This window comes from Pelodiscus sinensis, chromosome 19 (genome assembly GCF_049634645.1).
Source record: "Pelodiscus sinensis isolate JC-2024 chromosome 19, ASM4963464v1, whole genome shotgun sequence".
Taxonomy (NCBI): Eukaryota; Metazoa; Chordata; order Testudines; family Trionychidae; genus Pelodiscus; species Pelodiscus sinensis.
Genome location: NC_134729.1, coordinates 13469403 through 13492811, shown reverse-complemented (window position 1 = coordinate 13492811; position 23409 = coordinate 13469403). Strand labels below are relative to the sequence as shown.

Sequence of the window (23409 nt, the reverse complement as noted above, 5' to 3'; positions counted from 1 at the left end):
CCCACATGGCCCCCAGTGCTCCCTAAACACCTTGCAGTGACCGGGGAGAGAGAATGCGGCTCCTGCCACTCCCAGAGCACAGGCCCTGCTCCTGGAGCCAAAGGGAAATCCTTGCCAGCCGTGAGCTGTGGAAGGCGTGTGGCACAAGGCTGAGCAGCTCTGGCTGCATCCAACAGAGGGCGGTGCGGCGTGCACACAGGCGCACTAACCATTTCGCTACCGTGCCGAAGAGTTTCACCCCACTGCCCTGAGCCCACTGGCTCTAGAAAGAGGCTTTATTCCGCCTCAGGGTGAGCCAAGCGGTGCGGTTCCCCCAGGGCACTTTGCACGGCCACCGTGCGACCCCTGGTATCCTCCTCCAGTCAAACAGCTCCAGCGCCTCAGGAATAAGGAGGCTTCAGTTTCTCCAGCCATTGGGAGGCAGAAAGGCAGCACCATCCCAATGCCCGGCAGGAGATGGAGCCTTCTCTATGCCCCTGTGGAGGCCCCGACATGGAGCAGAGCGAGGGGATTTCCCTCCACGCACCTGTTGATGTCGCAAGGTGAAGTTTGCAGGTCTGGAGAGGCAAACGTGTCCCCCATCTCCGACAGCTCCGCTCACCACCCTGGAGCCGAGGTGACTCTTCTCCAGCATCCCCCCAGCCCACAGACTGCCCGAGCTGGAGTGCAGGGAGTGCAGGGTGGAGTGCAGGGAGGAGTGCAGGGAGTAGTAGGCAATAAAAGCAGCAGCAGCCCCCAAGCCTGCTGGGAGAGGAGACAATCTCATGCTGTGGGGATGACCCAGGCAGGTGCCCAGTGGTCACAGGGAGCCTGTAGCAGAGCTGGGAATGGAACCCAGGAGCCCTGGTCACAACTCGTTCAGTTTAGCCACTGGACTACGCTACCCCCTCCCTCACAGCCCCCAGGAATGCCCCCGGCTGGCAGTGTGTTGCTGCAGGAAGCCGAGATGAAGATGTGGTTTTTCTCAGCAGGACCCAGAGGGGGGCTGGCCAGAGACGAGTTTCCCATGGGGCTGGAGGATTAGAAGTGCTGAAAATGGAGCTGAGGGTACCTGTTACCCCACCAACCCACATTCCTATGTGAGGGTCTAGCTATGCTGGAGCATCCCAGCCCCTTCCAGTCTCTGGTCTCTCTTCATACCAGAGACCCTCCCCTGAACCATCTCCCCTCTGTGCCTCCCACCCCTCACTGCTTGGGCTCCACGTGGGACACCCAGGAACGCAGGCTCACTCCATGCCACTCTAGGTGAAAGTCAACGTCGACGCAAATGGAGTAAAAATTGTAAATGAACCAAACTGTTCCTTAGAATCGTTATGGTTACTAATGTCATCATATATATAGTATCCCAGTGTCTGTGAGTCTCTAACTCCGAAATGCTGGCTGTTCCCTCTGGGTGTCTCGTGCTGCATGGGGAGTGCGGGGCCCAAACGGCCGCTTGCTCCCCCGCGGCGGCCTGGCTAAGCGGCGCAGAAGTCAGCCGAGTGCCACGGTGGAAGGCAAAGAGAGTCGGGGCGGTGACGTGCGGGGTGACAGTGGCTCCAGGCCCTGCCCCCTGGCCATGAACATCACTGCGCCGCCCTCCTTCGCCTCCCGCAGTGGCGCTCGGCTGACTTCTGAGCTGCTCAGCCAGGCCGCCACATGGGAGCAAGTGGCGCAAGCGACCGTTTGGGCTCCATGCTCCCCATGCAGCATGGGGAGTGCGGAACCCAAACGGCCATTTGGGCTCCGCAGTCCCCAGAGTGAGAGGCGGGGGGGGGGGGATAAGAGAAAGAGAGACAGAGAGAGAGGCAGGAGGTGGAGGAGAGCTAAGAGAGAGAGAGGGGAAGGCAATAGGAGGAGGAGGAGAGAGAGAGAGAGCACGTGGAGGATCAGGAGAGAAGACCAACATGGAGAGATTTGAAAATCCCAACTTATGACGGGCTAATTGGCTAGTACACTAATAACAGGAATACAGCAGGAGAGAAGTTTTACCTTAATCTTTATATTCATGCCCATCTGTCTGAAATGAGCTATATCAAATATTTGCATATTCTTTATATGTACTAGCCAACTAGCCCGTCATAAGACGGGATTTTCAGGTCTCATCTCTCTCACACTCTCACTCTCTCTCTTTCTCTCTCCTCCTACTGCCTTCCCCCCCTCAGCTCTCCTCTGCCTCCTGCCTCTCTCTCCATCTCTTTCTTTCTCTTCTCCCCCTCCTGCCTCTCACTCTCCCTTTCTCTTCTCCTCCTCCTCCTGCCCCTCTCTCCGCTCCATCTCTCCCTGCCCCCCTTCCCCTTCCCTCCCACCGTGGCGCTCGGCTGAGTGTTGCCGCAAGGAAGGGGGGTGGGGCGGTGACATACACGGCCAGGGGGAGGGGCCATGTACGTCACCGCCCCGCCCCCGTTCCGCTCCCACTGCAGGCGAGCCCAAGCGGCCCCTTGTGCTGCTGGCTCCCCCGGCAGCCCAGCTGAGGGGCGCAGCACTCAGTTGAGTGCCACAGCAGGAGGGGAAGGGGAGGTGGTGACGCACAGAAACTGGGCTACTATATATATGATATGCAACCACACTTAACTTGGGGCTATCAGCATGTGCTGTGAGTATCATTGTGGCCCCTGGGGCTTCCAAAGCTGAGTAGCCCTGCCTTAAATGTCTGCTTCTTGGCAAAGCTGTTCTGGAATCCACAAGGGGAGAGACAATTCCTGATTTAGTCCCAAATGGAGTACGCAATCTGGTCCACTAGCTGGACCGCTTGGAAATAGTGACCACAGTGACAGAAGTAAGATAAGGTCATTGTGGAGATACTAAATGAATCCTTTGCATCACTCTTTATGGCTGAGGATGGGAGGGAGATTGCCAACCTGAGCCATTTTTTTAGGTGACAAATCTGAGGAATAGTCCCAGATTGAGGTGTCCTTGGAGAAGGTTTGGGAACAAATTGATAAACTAAAGAGGAACAAACACCAAAATTATTTGGAATTCACCCAAGACTTCTGAAAGAATTTAAACGTGAAATTACAGAAATGTTAATTGTGATTTGTAACCTGCCCTTTAAATCATCTTCTGTTCCAATGACTGGAAGATACCTAATGTTACCCCAATATTTAAAAAGGGCTCTAGAAGTGATCCTGACAATTACAGACTGGCAAATCTAATGTCAGAAAAGGGCAAAGTAGTTGAAACTATAACAGAGAACAGAATTGTCAGAGACATCGATGAACAGAATTTTCTGACAAAATGATTTCTGTAAAGGGAAATCATGTTTTACTAATCTACTAGAGTTCTTTGAGGGGGTCAACAAGCATGTGGACCAAACGATCCAATACATATATTGTACTTAGATTTCCAGAAAGCCTTTGACAGGGTCCATCATTAAAGTCTCTTAAGTAAAGTAAGTTAGTTCTCACAATAGAGAGAAGTAACTGGTGGTGTCCCACATGGCCCTGTACTGGGACCAGTCCTACTCAACATATTTATAAATGATTTGGAAAATGGGTAAACAGTGAGGTGGCAAAATTTGCAGATGACACTAAACTGCTCAAGAAAGTGAATTCCAAAGCAGACTGTGAAGAGCTTCAAATGGATCTCACACAACTCTATGACTGGGCAAGAAAATGGAAAATGAATTCTAATGTTGATAAATGCAAAGTAAAGCAGATCGGAAAACATAATCCCAACTGTACGTACAAAATGATGGGGACTAAATTAACAATTGCAACTCAATAAAGCTGCCGAATGAAGAGAGATTAAAAAGACAAAGGGGGATATGAGAGACGTCTATGAGAGAAATCATGACTGGGCTGGAGAAAGTGAATAAAGAAAAGTTATTTACTTCCTCCCATAACATAAGAACTAGGGAATCACCAAATGAAATTAATTAGGTAGCAGATTTAAATGAAAAGAAAGCACTTCTTCACGCAACGCACAGTCAACCTGTGGAACTCCTTGCCAGAGGACGTTGTGAAGACCTGGACTTTAACAGGGTTCAAAAAAGAACACGATAAATTCATCTAGGCCAGGTCCATCAATGGCGATTAGCCAGGCTGGGCAGGGAGGGTGTCCCTGGGCTCTCTTTGTCAGAGGCTGGGAATAGGTGACACAGGAGGGATCATTTGATGCTTCCCTGTTCTATTCATTCCTTCTGGGGCACCTGGCACTGGCCACTGTGTGTAGACAGGACACTGGGCTGGATGGGCCTTTGGTCTGACCCAGTTTGGCGACACTGATGTTGTTTATGTTCTTTTGCCCCACTGCCTGAGATGCACAAGCCAGCAAGGAGCACTCCAGTGCTAGAGACAGAGACCAAGGCCCGGAACTGGGGACCAAAGAGGACGGAAGGAGGAATGGGGGATTCTTGCGGTTCGGTGGCTGGATATTGCACTGGGCCGCAGTTTGGGCCCTGGGTGTCTCCATCCCTGGTACCTTGCGTGGCTGCGTGGGTGACCGTAGTGCAGTGCACTTCCATCGTCTCCCCTTGTGCGCTCAGCCGGAAGACCTCACTGTGCTGGCTGCAGTTCCCTGTGATCACCCGCGTCTCGATAGCTGGAAGAGACCAGGGAGGGGGTGAATGACAGAGCCCCTCGCTGTGAAACCCCTTCCCTGAGAATCCGTCTTTCCTGGGCCAGATCCACACACCCCTTAGTCCACTAGGATCTGGGGGGGTTCACAGCTATTGCATGCTTCGGGGAAGATTAGAGCCCCTCAAGTTCCATTGATCACTCCCCCATATCCCCTTCCCCCCACTCTGCCTCTGTCTCCCTGGGGCTTCTTCCTCCCCAGCAGGGGGAATTGTGGGCATTAGGGGAGGCACCTGGCTCAGCATGGCAGCCCCTAGCGGTGGTATGCCAAGTGCTGCATAGATACCCTTCTCGGGCATTGCGCTTGCTCCCGGCTGCACAGGAGGGGCCGGGTTCTCTGCCCTGGCCAGGGGCCGTGCTGTTCTGGGTCTGTATTGAACACAGGAGCACACCCACAAAGCCACATCGGCTCCTACCTTCCCGGGGATTTGGGGTACCGGGTATATCCCCGTAGCTCATGGCAGCCAGCAGGGGGCGCTGAGAGCCACACGTCCCCTCTCACCCATAGACTCTGTGCTCATGTTCTGTGTTGCCTGCCCCGGAGACCGGAGCGCAGCGGCCAGCGCAACCCGTTCCACGCTCTGCAGCAGGACGGTCACTGCCAACGCCACCTCCCCCTCACCAATGCTGGACCCGAGGGAGATGCGGTTCAGGAAGGAGTTGAAAGAGCGAGTGGTTTCCTGGGGACAGGAAAGGAAAGGACTTGGGAGTGAGGAGTGCGAGGATTCAGGTGCCATGTCCCGTGGGCTCCCAGGGACATTGGATGTTATAGCCTGTCCCAGCTTAGGGGCTGCAGAGCTCTCAGAGGGGGAGCCCCTCTTCTTCAGCCCCACTCCCCCACCCTCCATGCCCAGGCACAATATTGGCACAAGCCCCCTGCTGCCTGGGTCATCCCAACCCTGCACCCTACAGCTGCTCAGAAATTGACAGCAGAGCGAGAGTGGAGCCCAGATCCTGGTGCTTAAAAACCCAGGCCACTGACTGATGGGCTGAAGGGGAATCCCCACTGTCGGTTAGCAGTATAGCACCTCTGATGCACAACAGCAGCACCGCACACTGGAGGGTTTATGTGGGTGGATAAACATAAACATGCACTCACACCACTAAATAATACACACACACAGTCACACAACTAGAGGGAATGCACAGGCACAGGCCAGCGTGCACATACACATGAAGCACACACATGCACACACACACCTCTAGAGTGCACACGTACATGCATGCATAAGCACACACCTCACTAGAAAGCCTGTACATTAGGGATATCAACATGTAGTCGACTACACAATAAACCGATAAGCACAGGCTTATCAGTTAATCCTACTGACTATATGCACTGTGACCCCCCCCCCCCCCGCCCTTCTGTATCAGGCAGCAGCGCAGCGGTTGGAGGGAGCTGGCAGGAACAGTGAGGCGGCTTTTAAACCGGCCCTCCATGTTTGCGGGCGTCTGTGAAGCCACGGTGGGGGCAGAAAGAAGCTGACACTTGGAAGCAGCAGGCTTTGAAGCTGGCTCCCTGCGAGAACCGGCTCCTGCAGAGTCACCTGGGCTCCGCTCCGCTGATTCTTATACAGAGGCCGTGTGCGGGGGGGCAGGCACCCGCCGGCTCCCACCTGCCTCCTTGCCAAAATGTCAAGTGATTACACATTTACACAAGTACCTGATAGTTAACGTTCCTAATGCATATGAGTGCGCGCGCACACACACACACACACACACACACACATTATAGGATGTGTGCTCCCTCCCCCCAGCAGTGGAGGGCACAGATCTATTCTGAAGAGTGTCTCAGTGTCTCTCTCACCCCAGGAAACCCCTAAACCGGCCCAGCAGCACGCAGGGCTCTGGGGCGCACACAGGGGCACTAGCTGGCAGAGCGCAGCCAAGGGGCGGAGTCTCTCACCTCCAGGGATAATGTCACATTTCCCTCTCCACACTCAGACTTCAAAACCCTTAAGGTCGAATTGAGGAAAGAGCAGAATCCGCTGCTGCTGCCGCGCAGCTCTCCCTGCGGAAAGACCCAGGCAGAGGGTGAGTTCTGTGCTGGAGGGGACCCACACTGCAATTTTGCTCATGCAGGGGCCTGAGTCTGTCACCACAGTTGTGTGACTAAAGCTTTGCTCTCAGACTCGCCCAGCACACATACCATGGTGCTGTTCCCACAGCCAGAGGCTGACGCGGAGAAAGGGACAGTGTCTAGGAGCAGCTGGGATACATCAGGGCTCAGCACTGCAGAAAGCAGCCAGAGAGCGACACCCTGGCACCTGCCTTGTGCAGATGACGTAGCGCTCCCGGGGGAGAGGAAAGAGGAAGTGAATGAAGATTTAGAGACACATGGAGGTGAGTATGTGAGTGAAAGGGCATGAAAATCGGCAGATGAAATCACACATACATGCTCTGTGGATTCAATACTCTCCTTCAGAAAGACTTCAGGACTGTACATTTGGGTCCTGTCACTAGCAAAGCTATAGACGTTTTAGAACGGGCTAGAGCAATATATTTGAAAACACCTTAAGGTGATAAGTAACAGTCAGCATGGATCTATCAAGAACAAGTTGTGTCAAGCCAACCTGATAGCTTTCGTCGATAGGATATAACAAGCGTTGAGGATGGCAGAAAGAAGTACACGCGGTGTATGTTGACTTTAGTAAGGCTTTTCACACTGTCTCCTGGGACCTTCTCATAAACAAACTAAGGAAATTAAATTTAGATGGAGCTACTAGAAGGTGGGTGCATAACTGGCTGGATAAGAGTTCCAGAGTGTAGCTAGCAGGGGTTCACAGCCAAGCTGGAAGGGCATACTGAGTGAGTTAGGTCGGTAGGGATCAGTTCTGGGACCAGTTCTGTTCAGTATCTTCATTGATGATTCATTGATGATGTAGATAATGCACAGAGAGTGCACTTGCAAAGGCTGTGGACAATAACAAGTTAGGAGGGGCTGCAAGTGTTTTCGCTGATAGGATTATCATTCAAAATTATTTGGGCAAACTGGAGAAATGGTCTGAAGTAAATGGGATGAAATTCAATAAGGACAAATCCAAAGTGCTCCACGTAGCAAGGGACGATCAGCTGCCCATATATACCAAACAGGAAATTCCTACCTAGGAAGGGGTATTGTAGAAAGAGGTCTAGGGGACATAGTGGATCACAAGCTAAATATGAGCTAGCAATGTAACACTGGTGCAAAAGAGAAAAAAGAAAACACCATTCTGGGCTGTATTAGCAGGAGTGTTGGGAGCAAGACACAAGACAAAAGAAAGACATTTTCTTCTGCTCTGCTCCATACTTATTAGGCCTCACCTGGAGCACTGTGTCCAGTTCTGGATCCCACATCTCGGGAAAGATGTGAACAAATTATTGAAAGTTGAGGTGAGAGCAAGAAAAATGAATAAAGATCTAGAAAACATGACCTATCAGGGAAGACTGAAGAAATTTAGTCTGGAGAAGAGAAGATTGAGAGGGGACAGGATATGAGTTTTCAGGTTCATAAAAGATTAGACAGACACCAGTCAGGGAAAGCTGAGATAATACCTAGTGTTGCCATGGTTGGGGGGACTGGACTACCAACAGCAAAGGTATTTCTCTGGGAATTTCCATAGCGGTGGGGCAAAACACAGGGCAGAATCCCCGACAAATGGATTCAAACGTACCTGTGGAGAGCGACTCCTGCACGTCTCTGTTATTCCCTTGAACTTGGTGCTGCAGTTCATGCTGGGCACTTGGAGCAAGGGGGAGGGAGGAGCAGACGTTAGAACTTTCCCTTCACATTTTCATATCAACTCGCTCCTGCCTGGGGAGAAATCCCCGTCTGCTCCCAGTCAATAGTTTCACATGCGGCTCCTACAGATCTCCCACCCTCCCTCCCCCTCTCACTCTGCCTCTCCCCTGCATTCACACTGAGTTTGAGGCGTCCATGGAGGGGATGGGATGATGGGACTCCCTCCGATGGCAGGTGGCCCGTTGCCAATGGCCAGTAGCAAACCCCCCAATGGCTGGAGATGGGACACTCAACGGGGAGGGCTCTGAGCTACCCGGATCGTTGCCAGGCAGGTCTTGCCCACGTGCTCAGCGTCTAACTGCTGGGCCGTATTTGGGGTCGGGAAGGAATTTTCCCTCAGCTCAGACTGGCAGAGACCCTGGGGGGTTTCACCTTCCTGTGCAGCCCTCCAAATAGACCCCGACCCTCAGCTGGAGGTCAGGGGTCAGAGGTTAGGGGTGAGTTTGGAGTTGGTGAGACTCCATGGCCTGCGATGTGCAGGAGTCAGACTAGAGGATCCGGATGGTCCCTTCTGGCCAGGAGTCTATGAGTCCTCTAGCTCCTGGGGCCTGGCCCCACACCCATGGAGAGCCCGAGAGGACTATCCCCTCTGGAATCCAGACTCCCTGTCCCTGCCAGAGCCCACTCTTGCACCCTGAACCCCTCCCCCTGAGGCCTCCCCAGCTAGACCCACCCCCACCCCTGCATCCCATCCGCCTTCCCCAGGCCGGTGAGAGCCAGTAAGGGAAGGAGGGAGCAGGCCACTGAGAGAGGGGAATGTAGTGAGAGGGGCCTGGGGCCTCTGGAAAGGAACAGGCCGGGGAGTGGCCGGGAGGCCGTGGTGCAGCTGCAGTGGTTGGTCTCTGCTCTTACCAATGTGGCAGCACGGCCAGGGGCAGGGTGGACTGTCCAGAGCTCTGCCTGTTCCCTGCTCCCCAGGGCCACAGGAGGCAGCTCCCTGGGCTGTATCTGCAGTCCATACACAAGGCCCCTTCCCAGGCACAGCGGGGCTCTAGCAGCAGCTGCCTCAGTGTTGTGGCCAGTGGGGGCCCCTCTGCCCTCCCCATCGCCTCCCAGCAAACCCAGCGATTTCCTGCCAATCCAAACGCCGAGGCAGGGGAGATCCTGCCCAGCCCACACGGGTGGGTCAGGAGAGGATCACGACTGATCACAGCCCCAGTGAGGGGATCAGGGGCCTTTGCTGCAGCCAGCAGCAGCCTCTGGTGCAGCACCAGGCCTGGGATGAGCACAGGGCTGTGGGAGACTCAGCAGGGCAGGGTGGGGGCCAGGGGAGAACTCACCCCGGCAGCTGTTCTCACTGGCATTCCTGAATCTGGCTTTCTCAGCGCTGGACTCGTCGCCATCGGCGCAGGTGCAATAGAAACTCCCAGAAAGGTTGGTGCAGTTGGCGTTGGGTCCGCAGGTTACTCCAGGTGGCCCCAGACACTCGTCGATATCTGCAACAGGAGGGATGCTCTGCACAGCCCTGGCAGGGAGACGTTCCCCATTCACCCCCCTGTGCTGACCTGGCAGAAGGAGCCCCAGGACGCAGGTGCCCTGAGTATTCAGCAGTCACAGGCCGGATACACAGTGACACTGAGCCCCTGCTGGGCCGCTCTGGCAGCATCATGGTGTCTGACAGCCCCTCCCCTATCCAGTGCAGGGGTCTCCCAGCCAGCCTGGAGCTGCTGTAAGGGCTCTGCCCCCACCTGTAGCGACCCTGCTTGTACGGGTTGTGCAACGGGAGAGCTGGAGTGTTGATGGGGATTAGTTGTGTAACCCCAAGCTGGCCAGTGTGGCAAACAGAAGGTCTCCTTGTGACTGGTGCGGTGCCTCATGCTACAGGACCCACAGTCTTCGGCTATAACTGCACCCTGATTTAACTCTCTCAGTGGTGCCACCAGAGACCCTGCAAATCACATGCCCTGGGCCTGGGAGGTGACCAGCGTGTCCAGCTCCTAGGTGAGGGGTCTTGGGGCTCCTTGTGCTGCCCAGGTCCCATTGGCCAGTTCACTAGCTGGCAATGGTATGTCTACACTACAACATTAATTCAAACTAACAGCTGTTAGTTCGAATTAACTTTGATAGGCGCTGCACATACAAACCGCTAGTTCGAACTTAATTCAAACTAGCGGAGCGATTAATTCGAACTAGGTAAACCTCATTCCACGAGGACTAACGCCTAGTTCGAATTAACTAGTTCGAATTAAGGGCTGTGTAGCCACTTAATTTGAACTAGTGGGAGGCTAGCCCTCCCCAGCTTTCCCTGGTGGCCACTCTGGGCACTACCAGGGAAACTCTTCTGCCCCCCTCCTGGCTCTGGAGCCCTTAAAGGGGCACGGTCTGGCTACAGTGTTTGTGCCATTTGCAAGTCTGCCAGCACCCAGCCAGCAGACCCTGCACCTGGCACGGGATGAGCCAGCCACCCGCTGCCACCCAGCCCTCTGCCTCTTCCCAGGACCAGGCTGGAGGCTCCCAGGAGCCTGCCCAGGGCCGCAAGAGGCGGGCGCCCGCCTGGTCAAGTGCGGAGATCGTGGACCTCATCGAGGTTTGGGGGGAGGCCTCCAACGTCCACGATCTCCGCACTAGCCACAGGAACGCGGCCATCTACAGCCGCATGGCTGCCAGCCTGGCTGCCAGAGGCCACCTGCAGACCCGGGAGCAGGTCCACTGTAAAATAAAGAACCTGAGGCAGTCCTACTCCAGGGCCTGCCAGCCAGGGGCCGACCCGGAGGCCTACCCCCACTTTGAGGCTCTGGACCGCATCCTGGGGGCTCGTGCCGTCCATGGGCAGAGGGACCCGTCCCGGACACCGAGGAGGAGGAGCAGGAGGACGCCGAGAGCCAGGAGCCTGCAAAGAGCCTGCCCACAACCCAGGACCCCCGAGGCACCCCACAGAGCACATCGCCTGTGTCGTCCGAGGCCGGGGACGGCTCCACATGTGAGTACCATCATGCTCCCCTTATGTGTACGGGGTGGTGGGAGCCCAGGGACCGTGCGCCTGGGCCTTGCCCACCATGGAGCAGCAGCTGGGTGTCATGCAGGGGCCCTGGCCTTGCAGAGGGGGGCTGGGTTTCACCCACTGTGTCCCCAGGGAGAATTGACCACTGCTCTTGTTTCACCACAGCCGCAGCACCTGGGACTGCAGGGCGCATCACCCCGCCTGCAACAGCCACCCGCACCCGTGCCAGCAGGCGCGCCAGGAACGAGGAGGAGTACCAGCGGCGGCACCTGCGGTTCCTGGATCATCAGCTCCGCACCCAGGACCACTGGGTCTGGGAGGACCTGCGGCTGTGGCAGTGGAGTGTGGAGGCGCTGGAGGAGCAGGGCCGTGCCCTCAGAGGCCACCTCCAGACCCTGGTGGACAGGTTCCTGCCTCCTTTTGCATCGACCCCTGCAGCCGCCCCAGCTCTCGCTCCTCCTCCCGCCCCTCCTCCTCCTCCTGCTTCCCTCGCACCCCCTGTCCCTCCTGCCCCACCCTCCACACCCACTCCCCCCCGACACCCCCGCACCCGAAGTGCTGCGAGACGGGAGAGCCAGCAGGACCCCCAAGCCTGAGCTTTCCCTTCCCTTCCTCCCCTTCCACTCCTTTCCAGCTCCCTCCTCCCAGGTTTCCCCTCCCCTCTCCCACCCTCACTCCTCCCTCCGCCCACACCAGTTATGTAAAATAAAAAGAGATTTTGGTTGTCAAAACAGGTGTCTTTATTTGACATTAGGAAGGGGGGTTAGGGAGAGAAAAGGGGAAGAAGGGGAGGGTGGAAGAAGGCCCCAGTGGGGCATGCAGGGAGAGTTCAGTCCTCCTCCTCCACATGGAAGTTCTCTCGCAGGGCTTCCTGGATCTGGCCGGCCCCACGCTGGGCTTCCCGGATGGCGGTGGTGCGGGGCTGAGCGTAGTGGCCAGCCATGCACTCAGCCTCAGCCATCCAGACTGGCAGGAAAGCCTCCCCTTTGCTCTCGCACAAATTGTGCAGCACACAACATGCTGCCACCACGGGAGGGATATTGTGCTCTGTGAGGTCGAGACGGGTGAGGAGGCATCGAAATCTGGCTTTCAGTTGGCTGAAGGCCCCCTCAACCACAATGTGGGCCCTGGTCAGCCTCACATTAAAGGCCTGGCGGGAGGGGTTGAGGTGCCCCGTGTACGGCTTCATGAGCCAGGGCTGTAGGGGATAGGCCACATCCCCCACCAGGCAGACGGGCATGTTCACGTTCCCGACCCTGATGTGGCAGTCGGGAAAGAAGGTCCTGGCCTGTAGCCTTTGGCACACGGAGGAGTTCTGGTACACCCGTGCGTCGTGTGCCTTGCCGGACCAGCCCACATTAATGTCCGTGAACTGTCCCCGGTGGTCACACACGGCCTGCAGGAGGACAGAGAAGTACCCCTTTCAGTGCTCCGGGGCACGGATAGGGATGTGCGTCCCGTTGATGGCTCCCCCGCAACTGGGGAAGCTGAGGGCGCCGAACCCCCAGATGACGGCCTCCGGGTCAACGAGGCAGACCACCCTGCGGAGCAGCACCTGGTTGATGGCCTTGACCACCTGCAGAGAGACACAGCAAACCACTAATCTCTGGGGCGCCCGGGTGGCTGGGAGTGTTCATGCCCTGGCACTGCCCCGTGCCCCACTCCCGGAAGCAACCCCCCCAGGCAGCGTGTAGTACGGCCATGACAGACCGACCCCTCTGATGCGGGGCACTTTCGCCTCCTCCACCCCCCACTCCTCATTTTCCCTAGGACGGCCCATCCCCTCCTTGCAGCCCTCCTCCCCCCCGGCCCAGTGGCCGGTGAGTGCCGTACCTGCATGAGCACTGCTCCGATGGTGGATCTCCCCACGCCGAACTGGTTCCCGACGGATCGGTAGCTGGCTGGTGTGGAAAGCTTCCAGAGGGCGATGGCCACACACTTCTGGAGGGGGATGGCAGGCCTCATGCGAGTGTCCCGTCGCTGCAGAGCAGGGGCGAGCCACTCGCAGAGCTCCAGGAAGGTATCCCTCTTCATCCTGAAGTTCTGGGTCCATTGTCTGTCTCCCCAGCACTCCAGGACGATGCGGTCCCACCAGTCGCTGCTGGTGTCCAGACGCCAGATGTGGCAGGGCACGCTGGCATCTGGGCACTGCTGCGGCTTCTCCACAGCCCCCAGGGAGGCTGACGTGCACCAGGTGGTGCCAGGCAGCATCCAGCCATTGCTGGCAGGCTTGCAGCAGCAAGTCCAAAAACTGCACCAGAAAGCCCAGGGCAAGCTCTGGCTCCATGTTGCCAACTGCGGCAGCATCCCCAAAGGGAAGCACCGACACAGACAGGCGCAGAGAAAAACGCTTTGCTGTCCCTCGGCAAGGTAGGCAAGCAAGCGGAAAAGCTGAGAACCGGCTGTCCAGGGGGGTCCTTTTAAGCACGAGCCTCAAATAGCCTCAGACAGCTGTCACACAAAGCAACTACTAACCTGATGCCCTGCCAGAACCGATTTCAGCTGCCCTTAAGTGCGCCCCAGCATCCAATCAGTGTGGACGTGCTAGTTCGAATTAGCAAAACGCTAATACGAACTAGTTTTTAAGTCTAGCTGCGCTAATTCGAATTAGCGCTGTAGTGTAGACATACCCCAAGAGACTCTCAACACGCCTGCCCCAGCCCAGGCACTGAGGCTGTTGGACACAACCGGGTGTAACATGGAGCCAGGTTAGGCAGGGAGCCCGGCTGCACAGCTGACCAGGAGCCCCTTGTGTTAAGCTCACCCATGAATTCTGAGCCTCAGCACCTGTCCCACCCTGAACCACCCTAAACACAGAAGCCTCTTCTGCATCCCAAACTCCTCATCCCCAAACACCCACCCAAGGGCCAACATCTCCGTCCAGATCCCTCACCCCTCCCACATCCCAACCCCCTGCTCCAACCTGCAGCTCCCTCCTGCATTACAAATCCCTCAGCCAGGAGTCCCCTCCTGAACCTCAAACCCCTAAACCCAGCCCCACCCCAAAGTTTGCACGGCCAACCAGAGCCCTCAGTCCATCCCAAATACAAACCCTGTCCCACCCAGGACCACTTCCTGCTCCCTCAACCTCTCGTCTGGCCCCACCCTGAGCCTGCACCCCGGTTACAGCCCCCAGCCCCTCCTGTATCCCAACTGCCCGTTCCAGCCATCAGAAATGAGCAAGGATAGAAGGAGCAAGGCACAAAGGGACCAGATGTGTGCTGAGTGAGGGGTGGGGTCACACGAGAGGGGCGGGGCAGAGGCGGGACTTGGGGAAGAAGAGAGGCTGCAGTGTTTGGTTTTCTGCTATTAGAAAGACGGCGACGCTGATCGGGCCCCTGCTCCCGCTCCCCTGGACCAGCTGGGACAGCACATGCTGGGCTGAATCTTTGGCCCACACACAGGGCCCTGTCCCAGGCTCAGGGGACACTAGCAGCTGAGTGCTGGGGGCAGTGAGGGTCCCTCCCTTCCTCCAGACCCTCCCTGCAAACCCAGCAACTAATTCCCAACCCAAAGGCCGAGCCAGGCGAGATTGTGGCCTGTCTACGCTGGGGGAGCAGTCGCTGGTCACAGCCGATCACAGCCCCAGTGAGCGGATCGGGGGCCTTTACTGCAGGTGGCAGCCACCTCTGTTGCAGCACCAGGCCTGGGATGAGCAGAGAGGGTGGGGAGGAGTCTCAGCAGGGCAGGGTGGGGGTCAGGGGAGAACTCACCCCGGCAGCTGTTCTCACTCGCGTGCAGGAAACTAGCTTTCCCAGAACTGGACTTGTAGCCATCGGCGCAGGTGCAGTAGTAATACTGATGCTGGTTGATGCAGTTGGCGTTAGGTCCGCAGGGTACGGGATTGGCCCCTGAACACTCGTCAATATCTGCAATGGGAGGGATGCTCTGCACAGCCCTGGCAGGGAGACATTCCCCATTCGCTCCCCTGCACTGACCTGGCAGCGGGAGCCCCAGGTGCCCTGAGCTGTCAGAGGCCAGATTCATAGTGAAACTGAGCCCCTGCTAGCCTGCTCTGGAAGCATCAATGGCTCAGACAGTCCCTCCCCCATCCTGTGTAGGGGCCTTCCCAACCTGCCTAGAGCTAGGGTAAGGGCCCTGCCCTCAACCTGATCACAGGGAATGGATGGGGCATGGTTGCAGCCCCTGCACGGTGGATCTTCTCTGCTCACTGGGCCAATGGGGTGGATACCTGAAAGCCAAGTATCCGGTTTTCAACCAGACACCCAGTTAACTGGGGACCCTGGTGGCTCCAGGCAGCGCTGCTGACGGCGTCGTTCAGTGGGGCTGGGGGGCTCAGGCAGGCGAGTCCCCATCGGTCCTGGTGCCACCCTGTGATTATTGAATTCTGATACGAACACGCCAAACATGGTTGCAACCACTGTCCTGTGTCTGCACCAAACCTTGTGCAATGGGGCCAAGTGAGGGGCCTGTGGAAAGCTCGTGAGTCGCTGGCTCTGTTCATACTGCTCCTGGGCAGATACCATTTCTGTATGTGGTGGCTCTGTGCTTGTATTGCAAATGTTGGCTTCTGTGGGATCAACAGGCCTCGCCCACCTTAATGGGGGGGTTGCCCACATGTGACTAGTGTCACTTCACTGACAATGCACCTCGAGTGGGGTGCTTTCACATGGGGGGAACAATGGAATTCTCTCCACAGAGGCAGGGGTGTAAAAGGGCCCCAGAGATTCCTCCGTTTGTCTTCATTCAGCTCATCACTTCTGAAGCATCTTTGCTATGAACTGAGCCCGGGAAGACCAATGACCAATTCTGAGGGCCTGTTGCAGATACTTATCAAACTGCAGATCAATCCACCTCTGCTACCAGCCTGCGCCAGGAGCGGTGCGTTTGGGTGGTGTAATTTGATTCCTTCAACAATATTACTCTCAAGCTTTTCTCTCTCTCTCTTTCCTGGGTCTGAATTACCCTGGGAATGTGGCTGGCCCTCTGGAATCAGAAGAATCCGTTCAGATTGCTGGTAACTGGTTTTCATGCCCTCCTATCGGTGTAAGGAGGGTGCTGGTTGTGGCCCAGAGGTGCTGGGGTGTCTAAGGGGATTAGCTGGGTGACTCCTTGCTGGACAATGTGGCAAACAGCAGGGCCCTTTGTGACGGGCTTGGTGCCTCACCATGGGGGACCGTCAGGCTTGAGCCGTAAGTTGGCCAGTCTAAAAGCAATTTACCCTAATTGGACCCTCTCAGTGATGCCCCCAGACATCCACGACCTCACGCGCCCTGTGCCTGGGAAGGGGCCAGCACGTCCAGCTCCTACGTGGGGTCTCGGGGCCGGTATCGCTACCCAGACCCCATTGGCCGCTTCGCCAGTGGGCAAGAGCAGCCTGTGGAGCCTCCTAACGCGCCTGCTGGTAACTACCAGGGTGCAGCGCAGGGCCAGGTTAGGCAGGGGCCTGGCTTAGCCTCACTGCACATCCAGCAAGTAGCCCCTTGAGCTACACCTGCCCCTGAACTCTGAGCCCAGCGCCTGTCCCAACCCTGAACCCCTAAACTCAGAGCCCCTCCCGCACCCCAAACTCCTCATTCCCCACCCCTCCCCAGAGCCAGCATCTCCGTCCAGTTCCCTCACCCCTCCCACATCCCTGCTTCAACCTGCAGCCCCCTCCTGCATTGCAAATCCCTCACCTTGGAGCCCCCTCCTGTACCTCAAAGCATCTAATCCCCAACCCCACCCCAGTGTCTGCAGGGCCAACCAGAGCCCTCAGCCCCTCCTGAATCCAAACTCCTACCCAGCCCCCTGCACTTGAACCCATCGTCTGATCCCACCCAGAGCCTGCACCCCAGTTATAGTCCCCACCCTCTCCTGTATCCCAACTGGTGGCAGTGTGTCTGGGGTGAAACGAGCCCCCAAGGTAGGGGAATGCAGTGAGTGGGGGATGGGGCCTTGAGAAAGGAGCAGTCCAGGGGCGTGGCCTTGGGGAAGACATGAGGTTGCCGTGTTTTATTTTCTGCTCTTAGAAAGTTGGCAACTCTGATCAGGCCGTGGCTGGGGAACCTCGTGCTGCGCCTGCTCCCTGCTCCCTAGGCCCACAGGGGGCAGCGCACGCTGGGCTGTATCTGTGGTCCATACAGGGCCTGTCCCAGGCTCAGGGGGCACTAGCAGCAGGAGGCTGCGTGCTGGGACCAGTGAGGGTCCCTCCCCTCTCCTGGAGCCTCCCTGCAAACCCAGCGATTTATTCCCAAACCAAAGATCGAGGGAGGGGAAATCCTGCCCCCCTCTCTCCATGGTGAGGGGCGTATTTGTGGGGGAACAGCTTCTCACAGGCTCAGTGAGCGGATCTGGGGCCTTTACTGCAGCTGGCAGCAGCCTCTAGTGCAGCACCAGGCCTGGGATGAGCAGAGAGGGTGGACAGGGGGTCTCAGCAGGGCAGGGTGGGGGTCACGGCAGAACTCACCCCGGCAGCTGCCCTCACTGGCGTTCAGGAATCTGGCTTTCCCAGAGCTGGACTCGTAGCCGTCAATGCAGGTGCAGTAGTAACCCCCAGCCAGGTTGTAGCACCTGGTGAAGTCTCCGCAGGTTTTCTGATCTTGACACTCATAAATATCTGCAACAGGAGGGATGCTCTGCTCAGCCCGGCAGGGAGACGTTCCCCGTTCGCCCCCCGCACTGACCTGGCAGCAGGAGCCCCAGGACCCAGGTGACCGGTGCCCTGAGCATTCAGCACTCACAGGCCAGACTCATGACACTGAGCCCTGCTGGGCCGCGCTGGCAGCGTCATGGCCTCTGACTGCCCCTTCCCCACCCTATGTTGTGCAGGGGTCTCCCCAGCCAACCTGGAGCTAGTGTAAGGGTCCTGCCCCCTAACCCAGCGTAGCGGGTGGACTGGCCCATGGCCACACCCCCTGCACGGAGGAGCTTTCCTGCTCCCTGGACCAACGGGGTGGATACTTGAAAGCCAAGTATCCGGTTTTCAACCAGACGCCTGGTCGAACAGGGACCCTGGTGGCTCCTGGCAGCGCTGCTGACGGGGCCATTCAAAGTCCGGTCAGTGGGGCTGGGGGGCTCAGGCAGGCGAGTCCCCACCGGTCCTGGCACCGCCCTGTGACTATCGGATTCTGATACGAACACGCCAAACGTGGCTGCAACCACTGTCCTGTGTCTGCACCAAACCTTGTGCAACGGGGCCAAGTGAGGGGTCTGTGGAAAGCTCGTGAGTCGCTGGCTCTGTTCATACTGCTCCTGGGCAGCTCAGACGGCACAGCCGGGTCTGGCCAGAGGGAGGCCAGTGGGCTGCAGCGAGGAGACCTCAGTGACCTGCCCAGCTGGTACCAGCCAGGGGGGAACAAAAGGCGGAGGGGTGGAGAGGCCGAGAACAGAGGGACCCAGGCAAAACAGTGTACAGGGGAGGGGCTGCTCTAGGAGGATATTGGAGGCTCAGCTGTAAGAAGGGAGCTTCTGAACTGGAAACAACCCAGCTGGCTGCAGGGGAGACTCAGAGATGCTGGGCTGCAGGGGGCCAGGCCTTAGGGACACAGAGGGCAGCGCACACTGGGCTGTGTCTGGGGTCCCTACACAAGGCCCCGTCCCAGGCTCAGGGGGCACTAGCAGCAGGAGGCTGCGTGCTGGGACCAGTGAGGGTCCCTCCCCTCTCCTGGAGCCTCTTTGCAAACCCAGCGATTTGTTCCCAATCCAAGGGCTGCGGCAGGGAGATCCCGGCCCCCGCACACTTGGGGTGTGTCTAGACTACATGCCTCCTTCGACGGAGGCATGTAGATTAGCGAGATCGGAAGAGGGAAATGAAGCCGCGATTAAAATAATCGCGGCTTCATTTAAATTTAAATGGCTGCCCCGATCTGCCGATCAGCTGTTTGTCGGCAGATCGGGGGAGTCTGGACGCGATGCCCCGACAAAGAAGCCTTTCTTCATCGACACAGGTAAGCCTCGTGAAACCAGGTTTACCTGTGTCGATGAAGAAAGGCTTCTTTGTCGGGGCATCGCGTCCAGACTCCCCCGATCTGCCGACAAACAGCTGATCGGCAGATCGGGGCAGCCATTTAAATTTAAATGAAGCCGCGATTATTTTAATCGCGGCTTCATTTCCCTCTTCCGATCTCGCTAATCTACATGCCTCCGTCGAAGGAGGCATGTAGTCTAGACACACCCTTGGAGAGCAGTCGGGGTCACAGCCGATCGCTTCTTCTACCCTCACTCCGACTCCGTCCCAAAGCCCCCAGCCACCGGATAAATGATCCTCCCAAGAGCTGCCCAGCGGTGCCTGCAGTGGCTCTTGAGCTGCCGTGGCTGGTGGGAGCTGGCACCTGCAGGACCCAGCAACGTTTGTCGTAGAATAAAAGAGTTGGAAGAGACCTCGGGAGTCAGCGAGTCCAGCCCTCTGCCCAAAGAAGCACCAACCCCAATTCAATCATCCCAGCCAGGGCTTTGTCAAGCTGTGACAAACAGTTCTCGGGATGGAGACTCCACTCCCTCCCTAGGGAACCCAGCCCAGTGCTTCCACACCCACCTAGGGAAATAGTTTGTCCTAGGGTTACCAGACAGACCCCCCCAAAAAAAACGGACACACTTGATCATGGGTGGGGGGGAAGGGACCGACCGGGAGAGGCGTGGGGCTGGTCGGGAGGAAGGGGGGGGAAGCAGAGCTGGCAAGGGAAGGGGTCAGGGGCCACAGGGCTGGCCAGGAGGAATGGGGGCCCGGGAGGAAGGGGGCGGGAAGCAGAGCTGGCAGGCTGGGAGAGATCAGGAAGAGGAACCGACCGGCAGGAAGCAGAGCTGGGGAGCGGTGCAGGGGGGCTGGCCGGGGAAGATCAGGAGGGGAAGTAGGGGAGAACCAGCCGGTGGAGAAGGGAGGGGGTGTGAGCAAATCAGCCGGCAGGGAGCAGGACTGACCTGGGCACTTGCAGATCCCGGGGCGCTGTCTGTCCCACACAGGGTCCCGGCGACACACGAGCGAGGAGGAGGCTTCCACTCCTCCTCACGCTCAACCAAGGGCTCCCAGCGGCCCTGCCTCCCAGCTGGGACTCCCGGCCGCTCCCCCCACCCACGCCAGGCTTCCATCCGGTGCGCAGCTGGAAAAATCAGAAAATACCGGACATTGCACGTGTGCGGTGTTGTCTGATTTTTTTTACCAGACAGAGAGCGCAAATACTGGACTGTCTGGTACAATACCGGACGCCTGGCAACCCTAGTTTGTCCTAATATCCAACCTAGACCTCCCCCACTGCAGCTTGAGTCTGTTTCTACTCATTCTGCCATCTGCCACTAGGGTTACCAGGTACTCTAAAAAAATACACTGAACACACTTGATTGTGGGCAGGCGGGGGGGGACTGGCTGGAAGGAAGTGGGGAGTTGGCCGGCAGGAAGCGGAGCTGGTTGGGGGGGTGCAGCAGGGCTGACTGGGAGAAATAGAGAGGAGGAGGGGAGAACTGGCCGCTGGAAACAGAGCTGGTGGGGGGGGGTCGGAAGCAGGGGCTAGCCTGGGGAGATCGGGAGGAGAAAGGAAGAACTGGCTGCCAGAAGCAGGGCTGGGGAGAGGGGCGGGGGTAGCGGGGCTGGCCGGGGGAGTTAGGGGGTCGTTGGGTGTAGCGAGGCTGGCTGGGGAAGATCACGAAGAGAAGTGGGGAGAACTGACCAGCCGGTCCCCACCAGTCAGTCCCGCTCCCCACTGGCCGATTTGCTCCTAACCCCTCCCCCCCCATTCTCCTCCCAGCCGGTGGGGAGTGGGACTGACTCAGGCACGTGCAGATCCCAGGGCACTGCCTGTCCCGTGCACGGTCCCAGCGAAGCACCAGCGAGTCCAGCTGCGGCTGTACCACACGCTTGACCAGCGCTCAGGAGCAGGGACCGGGCTTCCCCTCCTCATCAGACACAACCAGAGGCTCCCAGCGCAGATGGCGCCCCGCCTCCCAGCCACTCCCCTCCCCCCACCAGGCTTCCGTCGGGCGCCCAGCCGGAAAACCAGAAAAAACCCGCACATTGCACATATCCAGTATTTTCTGAATTGTTTTACTGGACAGAGGGCCCAAAAACCGGACACCTGGCACCACTGAGGACAGACTCTCTGCAGCCTTTTTGGACCCCCCTGCAGGCTGCTCTCAAGTCCCCCCTCACTCTGCTGTGTTGTCCTCACAGGGCTCAGGCCTGGGAATGTCCCATGCAGCTTTTCAACCTGACGGCCAGGTTCCTCGCCTCTGCCAGCGCCCTCCTGAGTAACACCTGGGGGCACAAGAGCCTCCCGCTTCCCAGGCTGCCCTGGGAACCCGGCCTCCCTCTCCTGGCTGCTCCTTAGCACCTGGGGGAATCGCTGGGGACTTCCCAGTGCCTCTGTGACTGGAACAGCTTCCACAGCAGACAGGGAGCGAGAGCCCCCCAGAGCACGCGACCACCCAGGAGCTCCCCTGAGATGTGGGCGACTGCTCAGACCCTGCCCCAAGTCATCCAGGGGGCCTTGAACCCGGCTCTCACATCCCAGCTCAGGACTCCAAACACAGATCTACGGTGTATGGGGGGGAGGGAAGGAGAGCAGCCCCTGCTCCTTTGTGTGTCCCGGAAGCTTTCAGTTCAGATGTGGCCAAAACGGAAACAAAACTTTCCATTTGACGGGAAACCGTTTTCCCTGGTTGGTTTTTTGTTTGTTTTTCTCTAAAAAATAAAAAATGTCCCATTTCGGGTGGATCTGAAAGAATTCCCTGAGCAGTTTGGGCAGCGACCGAACACTCGGCTGTGCCCAGCTCCCCTCCTATGCCAGCCGGGCACTGGGGAAGCCTCCCTCAGAGCAGGCGATGGTTCTGGTTGTATTGCCCAGCGCTGGCCCCGCTCCTGCAAGGGGCTGGTCACCTCCAGGAACGCTGGGGACCAACCTCGACTCCCGTTGAACGGAGGGAACTCAGCATCCCTCAGGACGTGCTCAGCGCCCGCAGAATCCTGCCCCAGCCCCACTGGCAGCGATTCCGGGCCCCGGGGCCCAACAGTCAATGGGCCCCCATGAACGCACAAACTGCGCCGGTTGGGCAGTGCTGCAGCTGTGCTGGAGGGTGCCCCGGGAGCTGCCCCCTGCCCTGCTGTGGGCACTGCCGGCACGGCCAGGGCTCCCGCCTGCTGCCCAAGGGGGTCGCCAGCTGTCTGACCACACAAACCTGAAGTCCTTGCCCTGGCCCCGCCCCTCCTCTGAGGCCCCACCCACCAGTCTATCTCCTGTCCTCCCTTGCTCTTCCCACCCTCACTTTCAGAAGACTGGGGGTGGGGCTGAGGTTCTGGGAGGGAATTCGGGTGAGGGAGGGGGTGGGGAGCGATGGCTCTAGGAGGCAGCCTGGCTGTGCAGTCTGGCTCTAGGGGGAGGGTGTCAGGGCGCAGGAGGGGGCCGGGGGTGGCATTTACCTTGGATGGCCCCTGAAAGCCCCCCCCCCCCAGCAATGGCTCCTCTGTTGGGTTGAGGGGTCTCCACTCACCACGGCCACAGGCACCGCCCCAGCCGCTCAGACTGGCCACAGGCCCCAGCCAATGGGAGCTGCAGAACTGGCCCATGGCGGGTGGGGAGGACAGTGCGGAATGTGCTGCTCCAGCCATGAGCCCCAGGCCTATTCAAATCTCCCAGGTCCCCCGAGCAACTGCCCCGTCCCCCACACGGGTGGGGCGGCACCTCCCCTGCCAGCCTGTCAACCCGCACAGTGTGTGGCTGCAACGAAACCCTCCCAGAGCTCTGCCTCCCTGCGGGGGGACCCAACCGCCCCAGATGGGCCTGCCGGGCCTTGTGAAACACTAGTGACCCACTGCCCAAACCCCCTCGTTCCCTGGACTCTGCTGCCCCCCCTCGAGTGCCTGAGCCATCTGGGGTCGGACGGGGATCCCCGTTACCGTTGCAGGTCTCCAGTGGGCCGGTGAAGAAGCGACTCCCTCGTGACTGGAATCCCTCCAGGCAGGCGCAGTGGGTGCTGTTCACACACTTGGCATTTCGTGGGCAGATTAGGTCAGGGCAGATCTCAGAGGCACCTGCAGGAATGGAAACCAGAGTGAGCCGCCCTGCGCCGTCTGCCCCTTCCCCCGGCTCATCTCACGCCCTGCGGGCCCCTGCCCATGCGCTCCCGGCAGCTCTTCGGCCCCTCGTCTCCTACTCGCTCCTCAGCCGGGCTGGGGCGAGCGGGGCCTGGTCACGGTGAGCGCT

General features: G+C 58.2%; 1 protein-coding gene across 4 annotated transcripts in view; it reads right to left on the bottom strand.

Moving 5' to 3' along the window:
• The window catches only part of LOC102454223 (adhesion G protein-coupled receptor E3-like), a 145982-nt gene that overhangs the window by 94768 nt on the left and 27805 nt on the right, over window positions 1–23409 (bottom strand). For 3 of the 4 annotated variants that reach the window (XR_012896657.1, XR_012896658.1, XM_075902414.1), the window contains exons 6-13: window positions 23103–23237; window positions 17688–17837; window positions 14992–15147; window positions 9618–9773; window positions 8210–8277; window positions 6463–6567; window positions 5059–5236; window positions 4402–4521 (exon numbers count right to left, since the gene is read on the bottom strand). Coding sequence is in view for 2 of the 4 variants with exons in the window: in XM_075902414.1 (XP_075758529.1) it covers window positions 4402–4521; window positions 5059–5236; window positions 6463–6567; window positions 8210–8277; window positions 9618–9773; window positions 14992–15147; window positions 17688–17837; window positions 23103–23237 (1068 nt within the window). In the remaining 2 variants the exon portion in view is untranslated. The remainder of the gene's footprint in view (window positions 1–4401; window positions 4522–5058; window positions 5237–6462; window positions 6568–8209; window positions 8278–9617; window positions 9774–14991; window positions 15148–17687; window positions 17838–23102; window positions 23238–23409) is intronic. The other variant, XM_075902415.1, reaches the window with a different exon arrangement.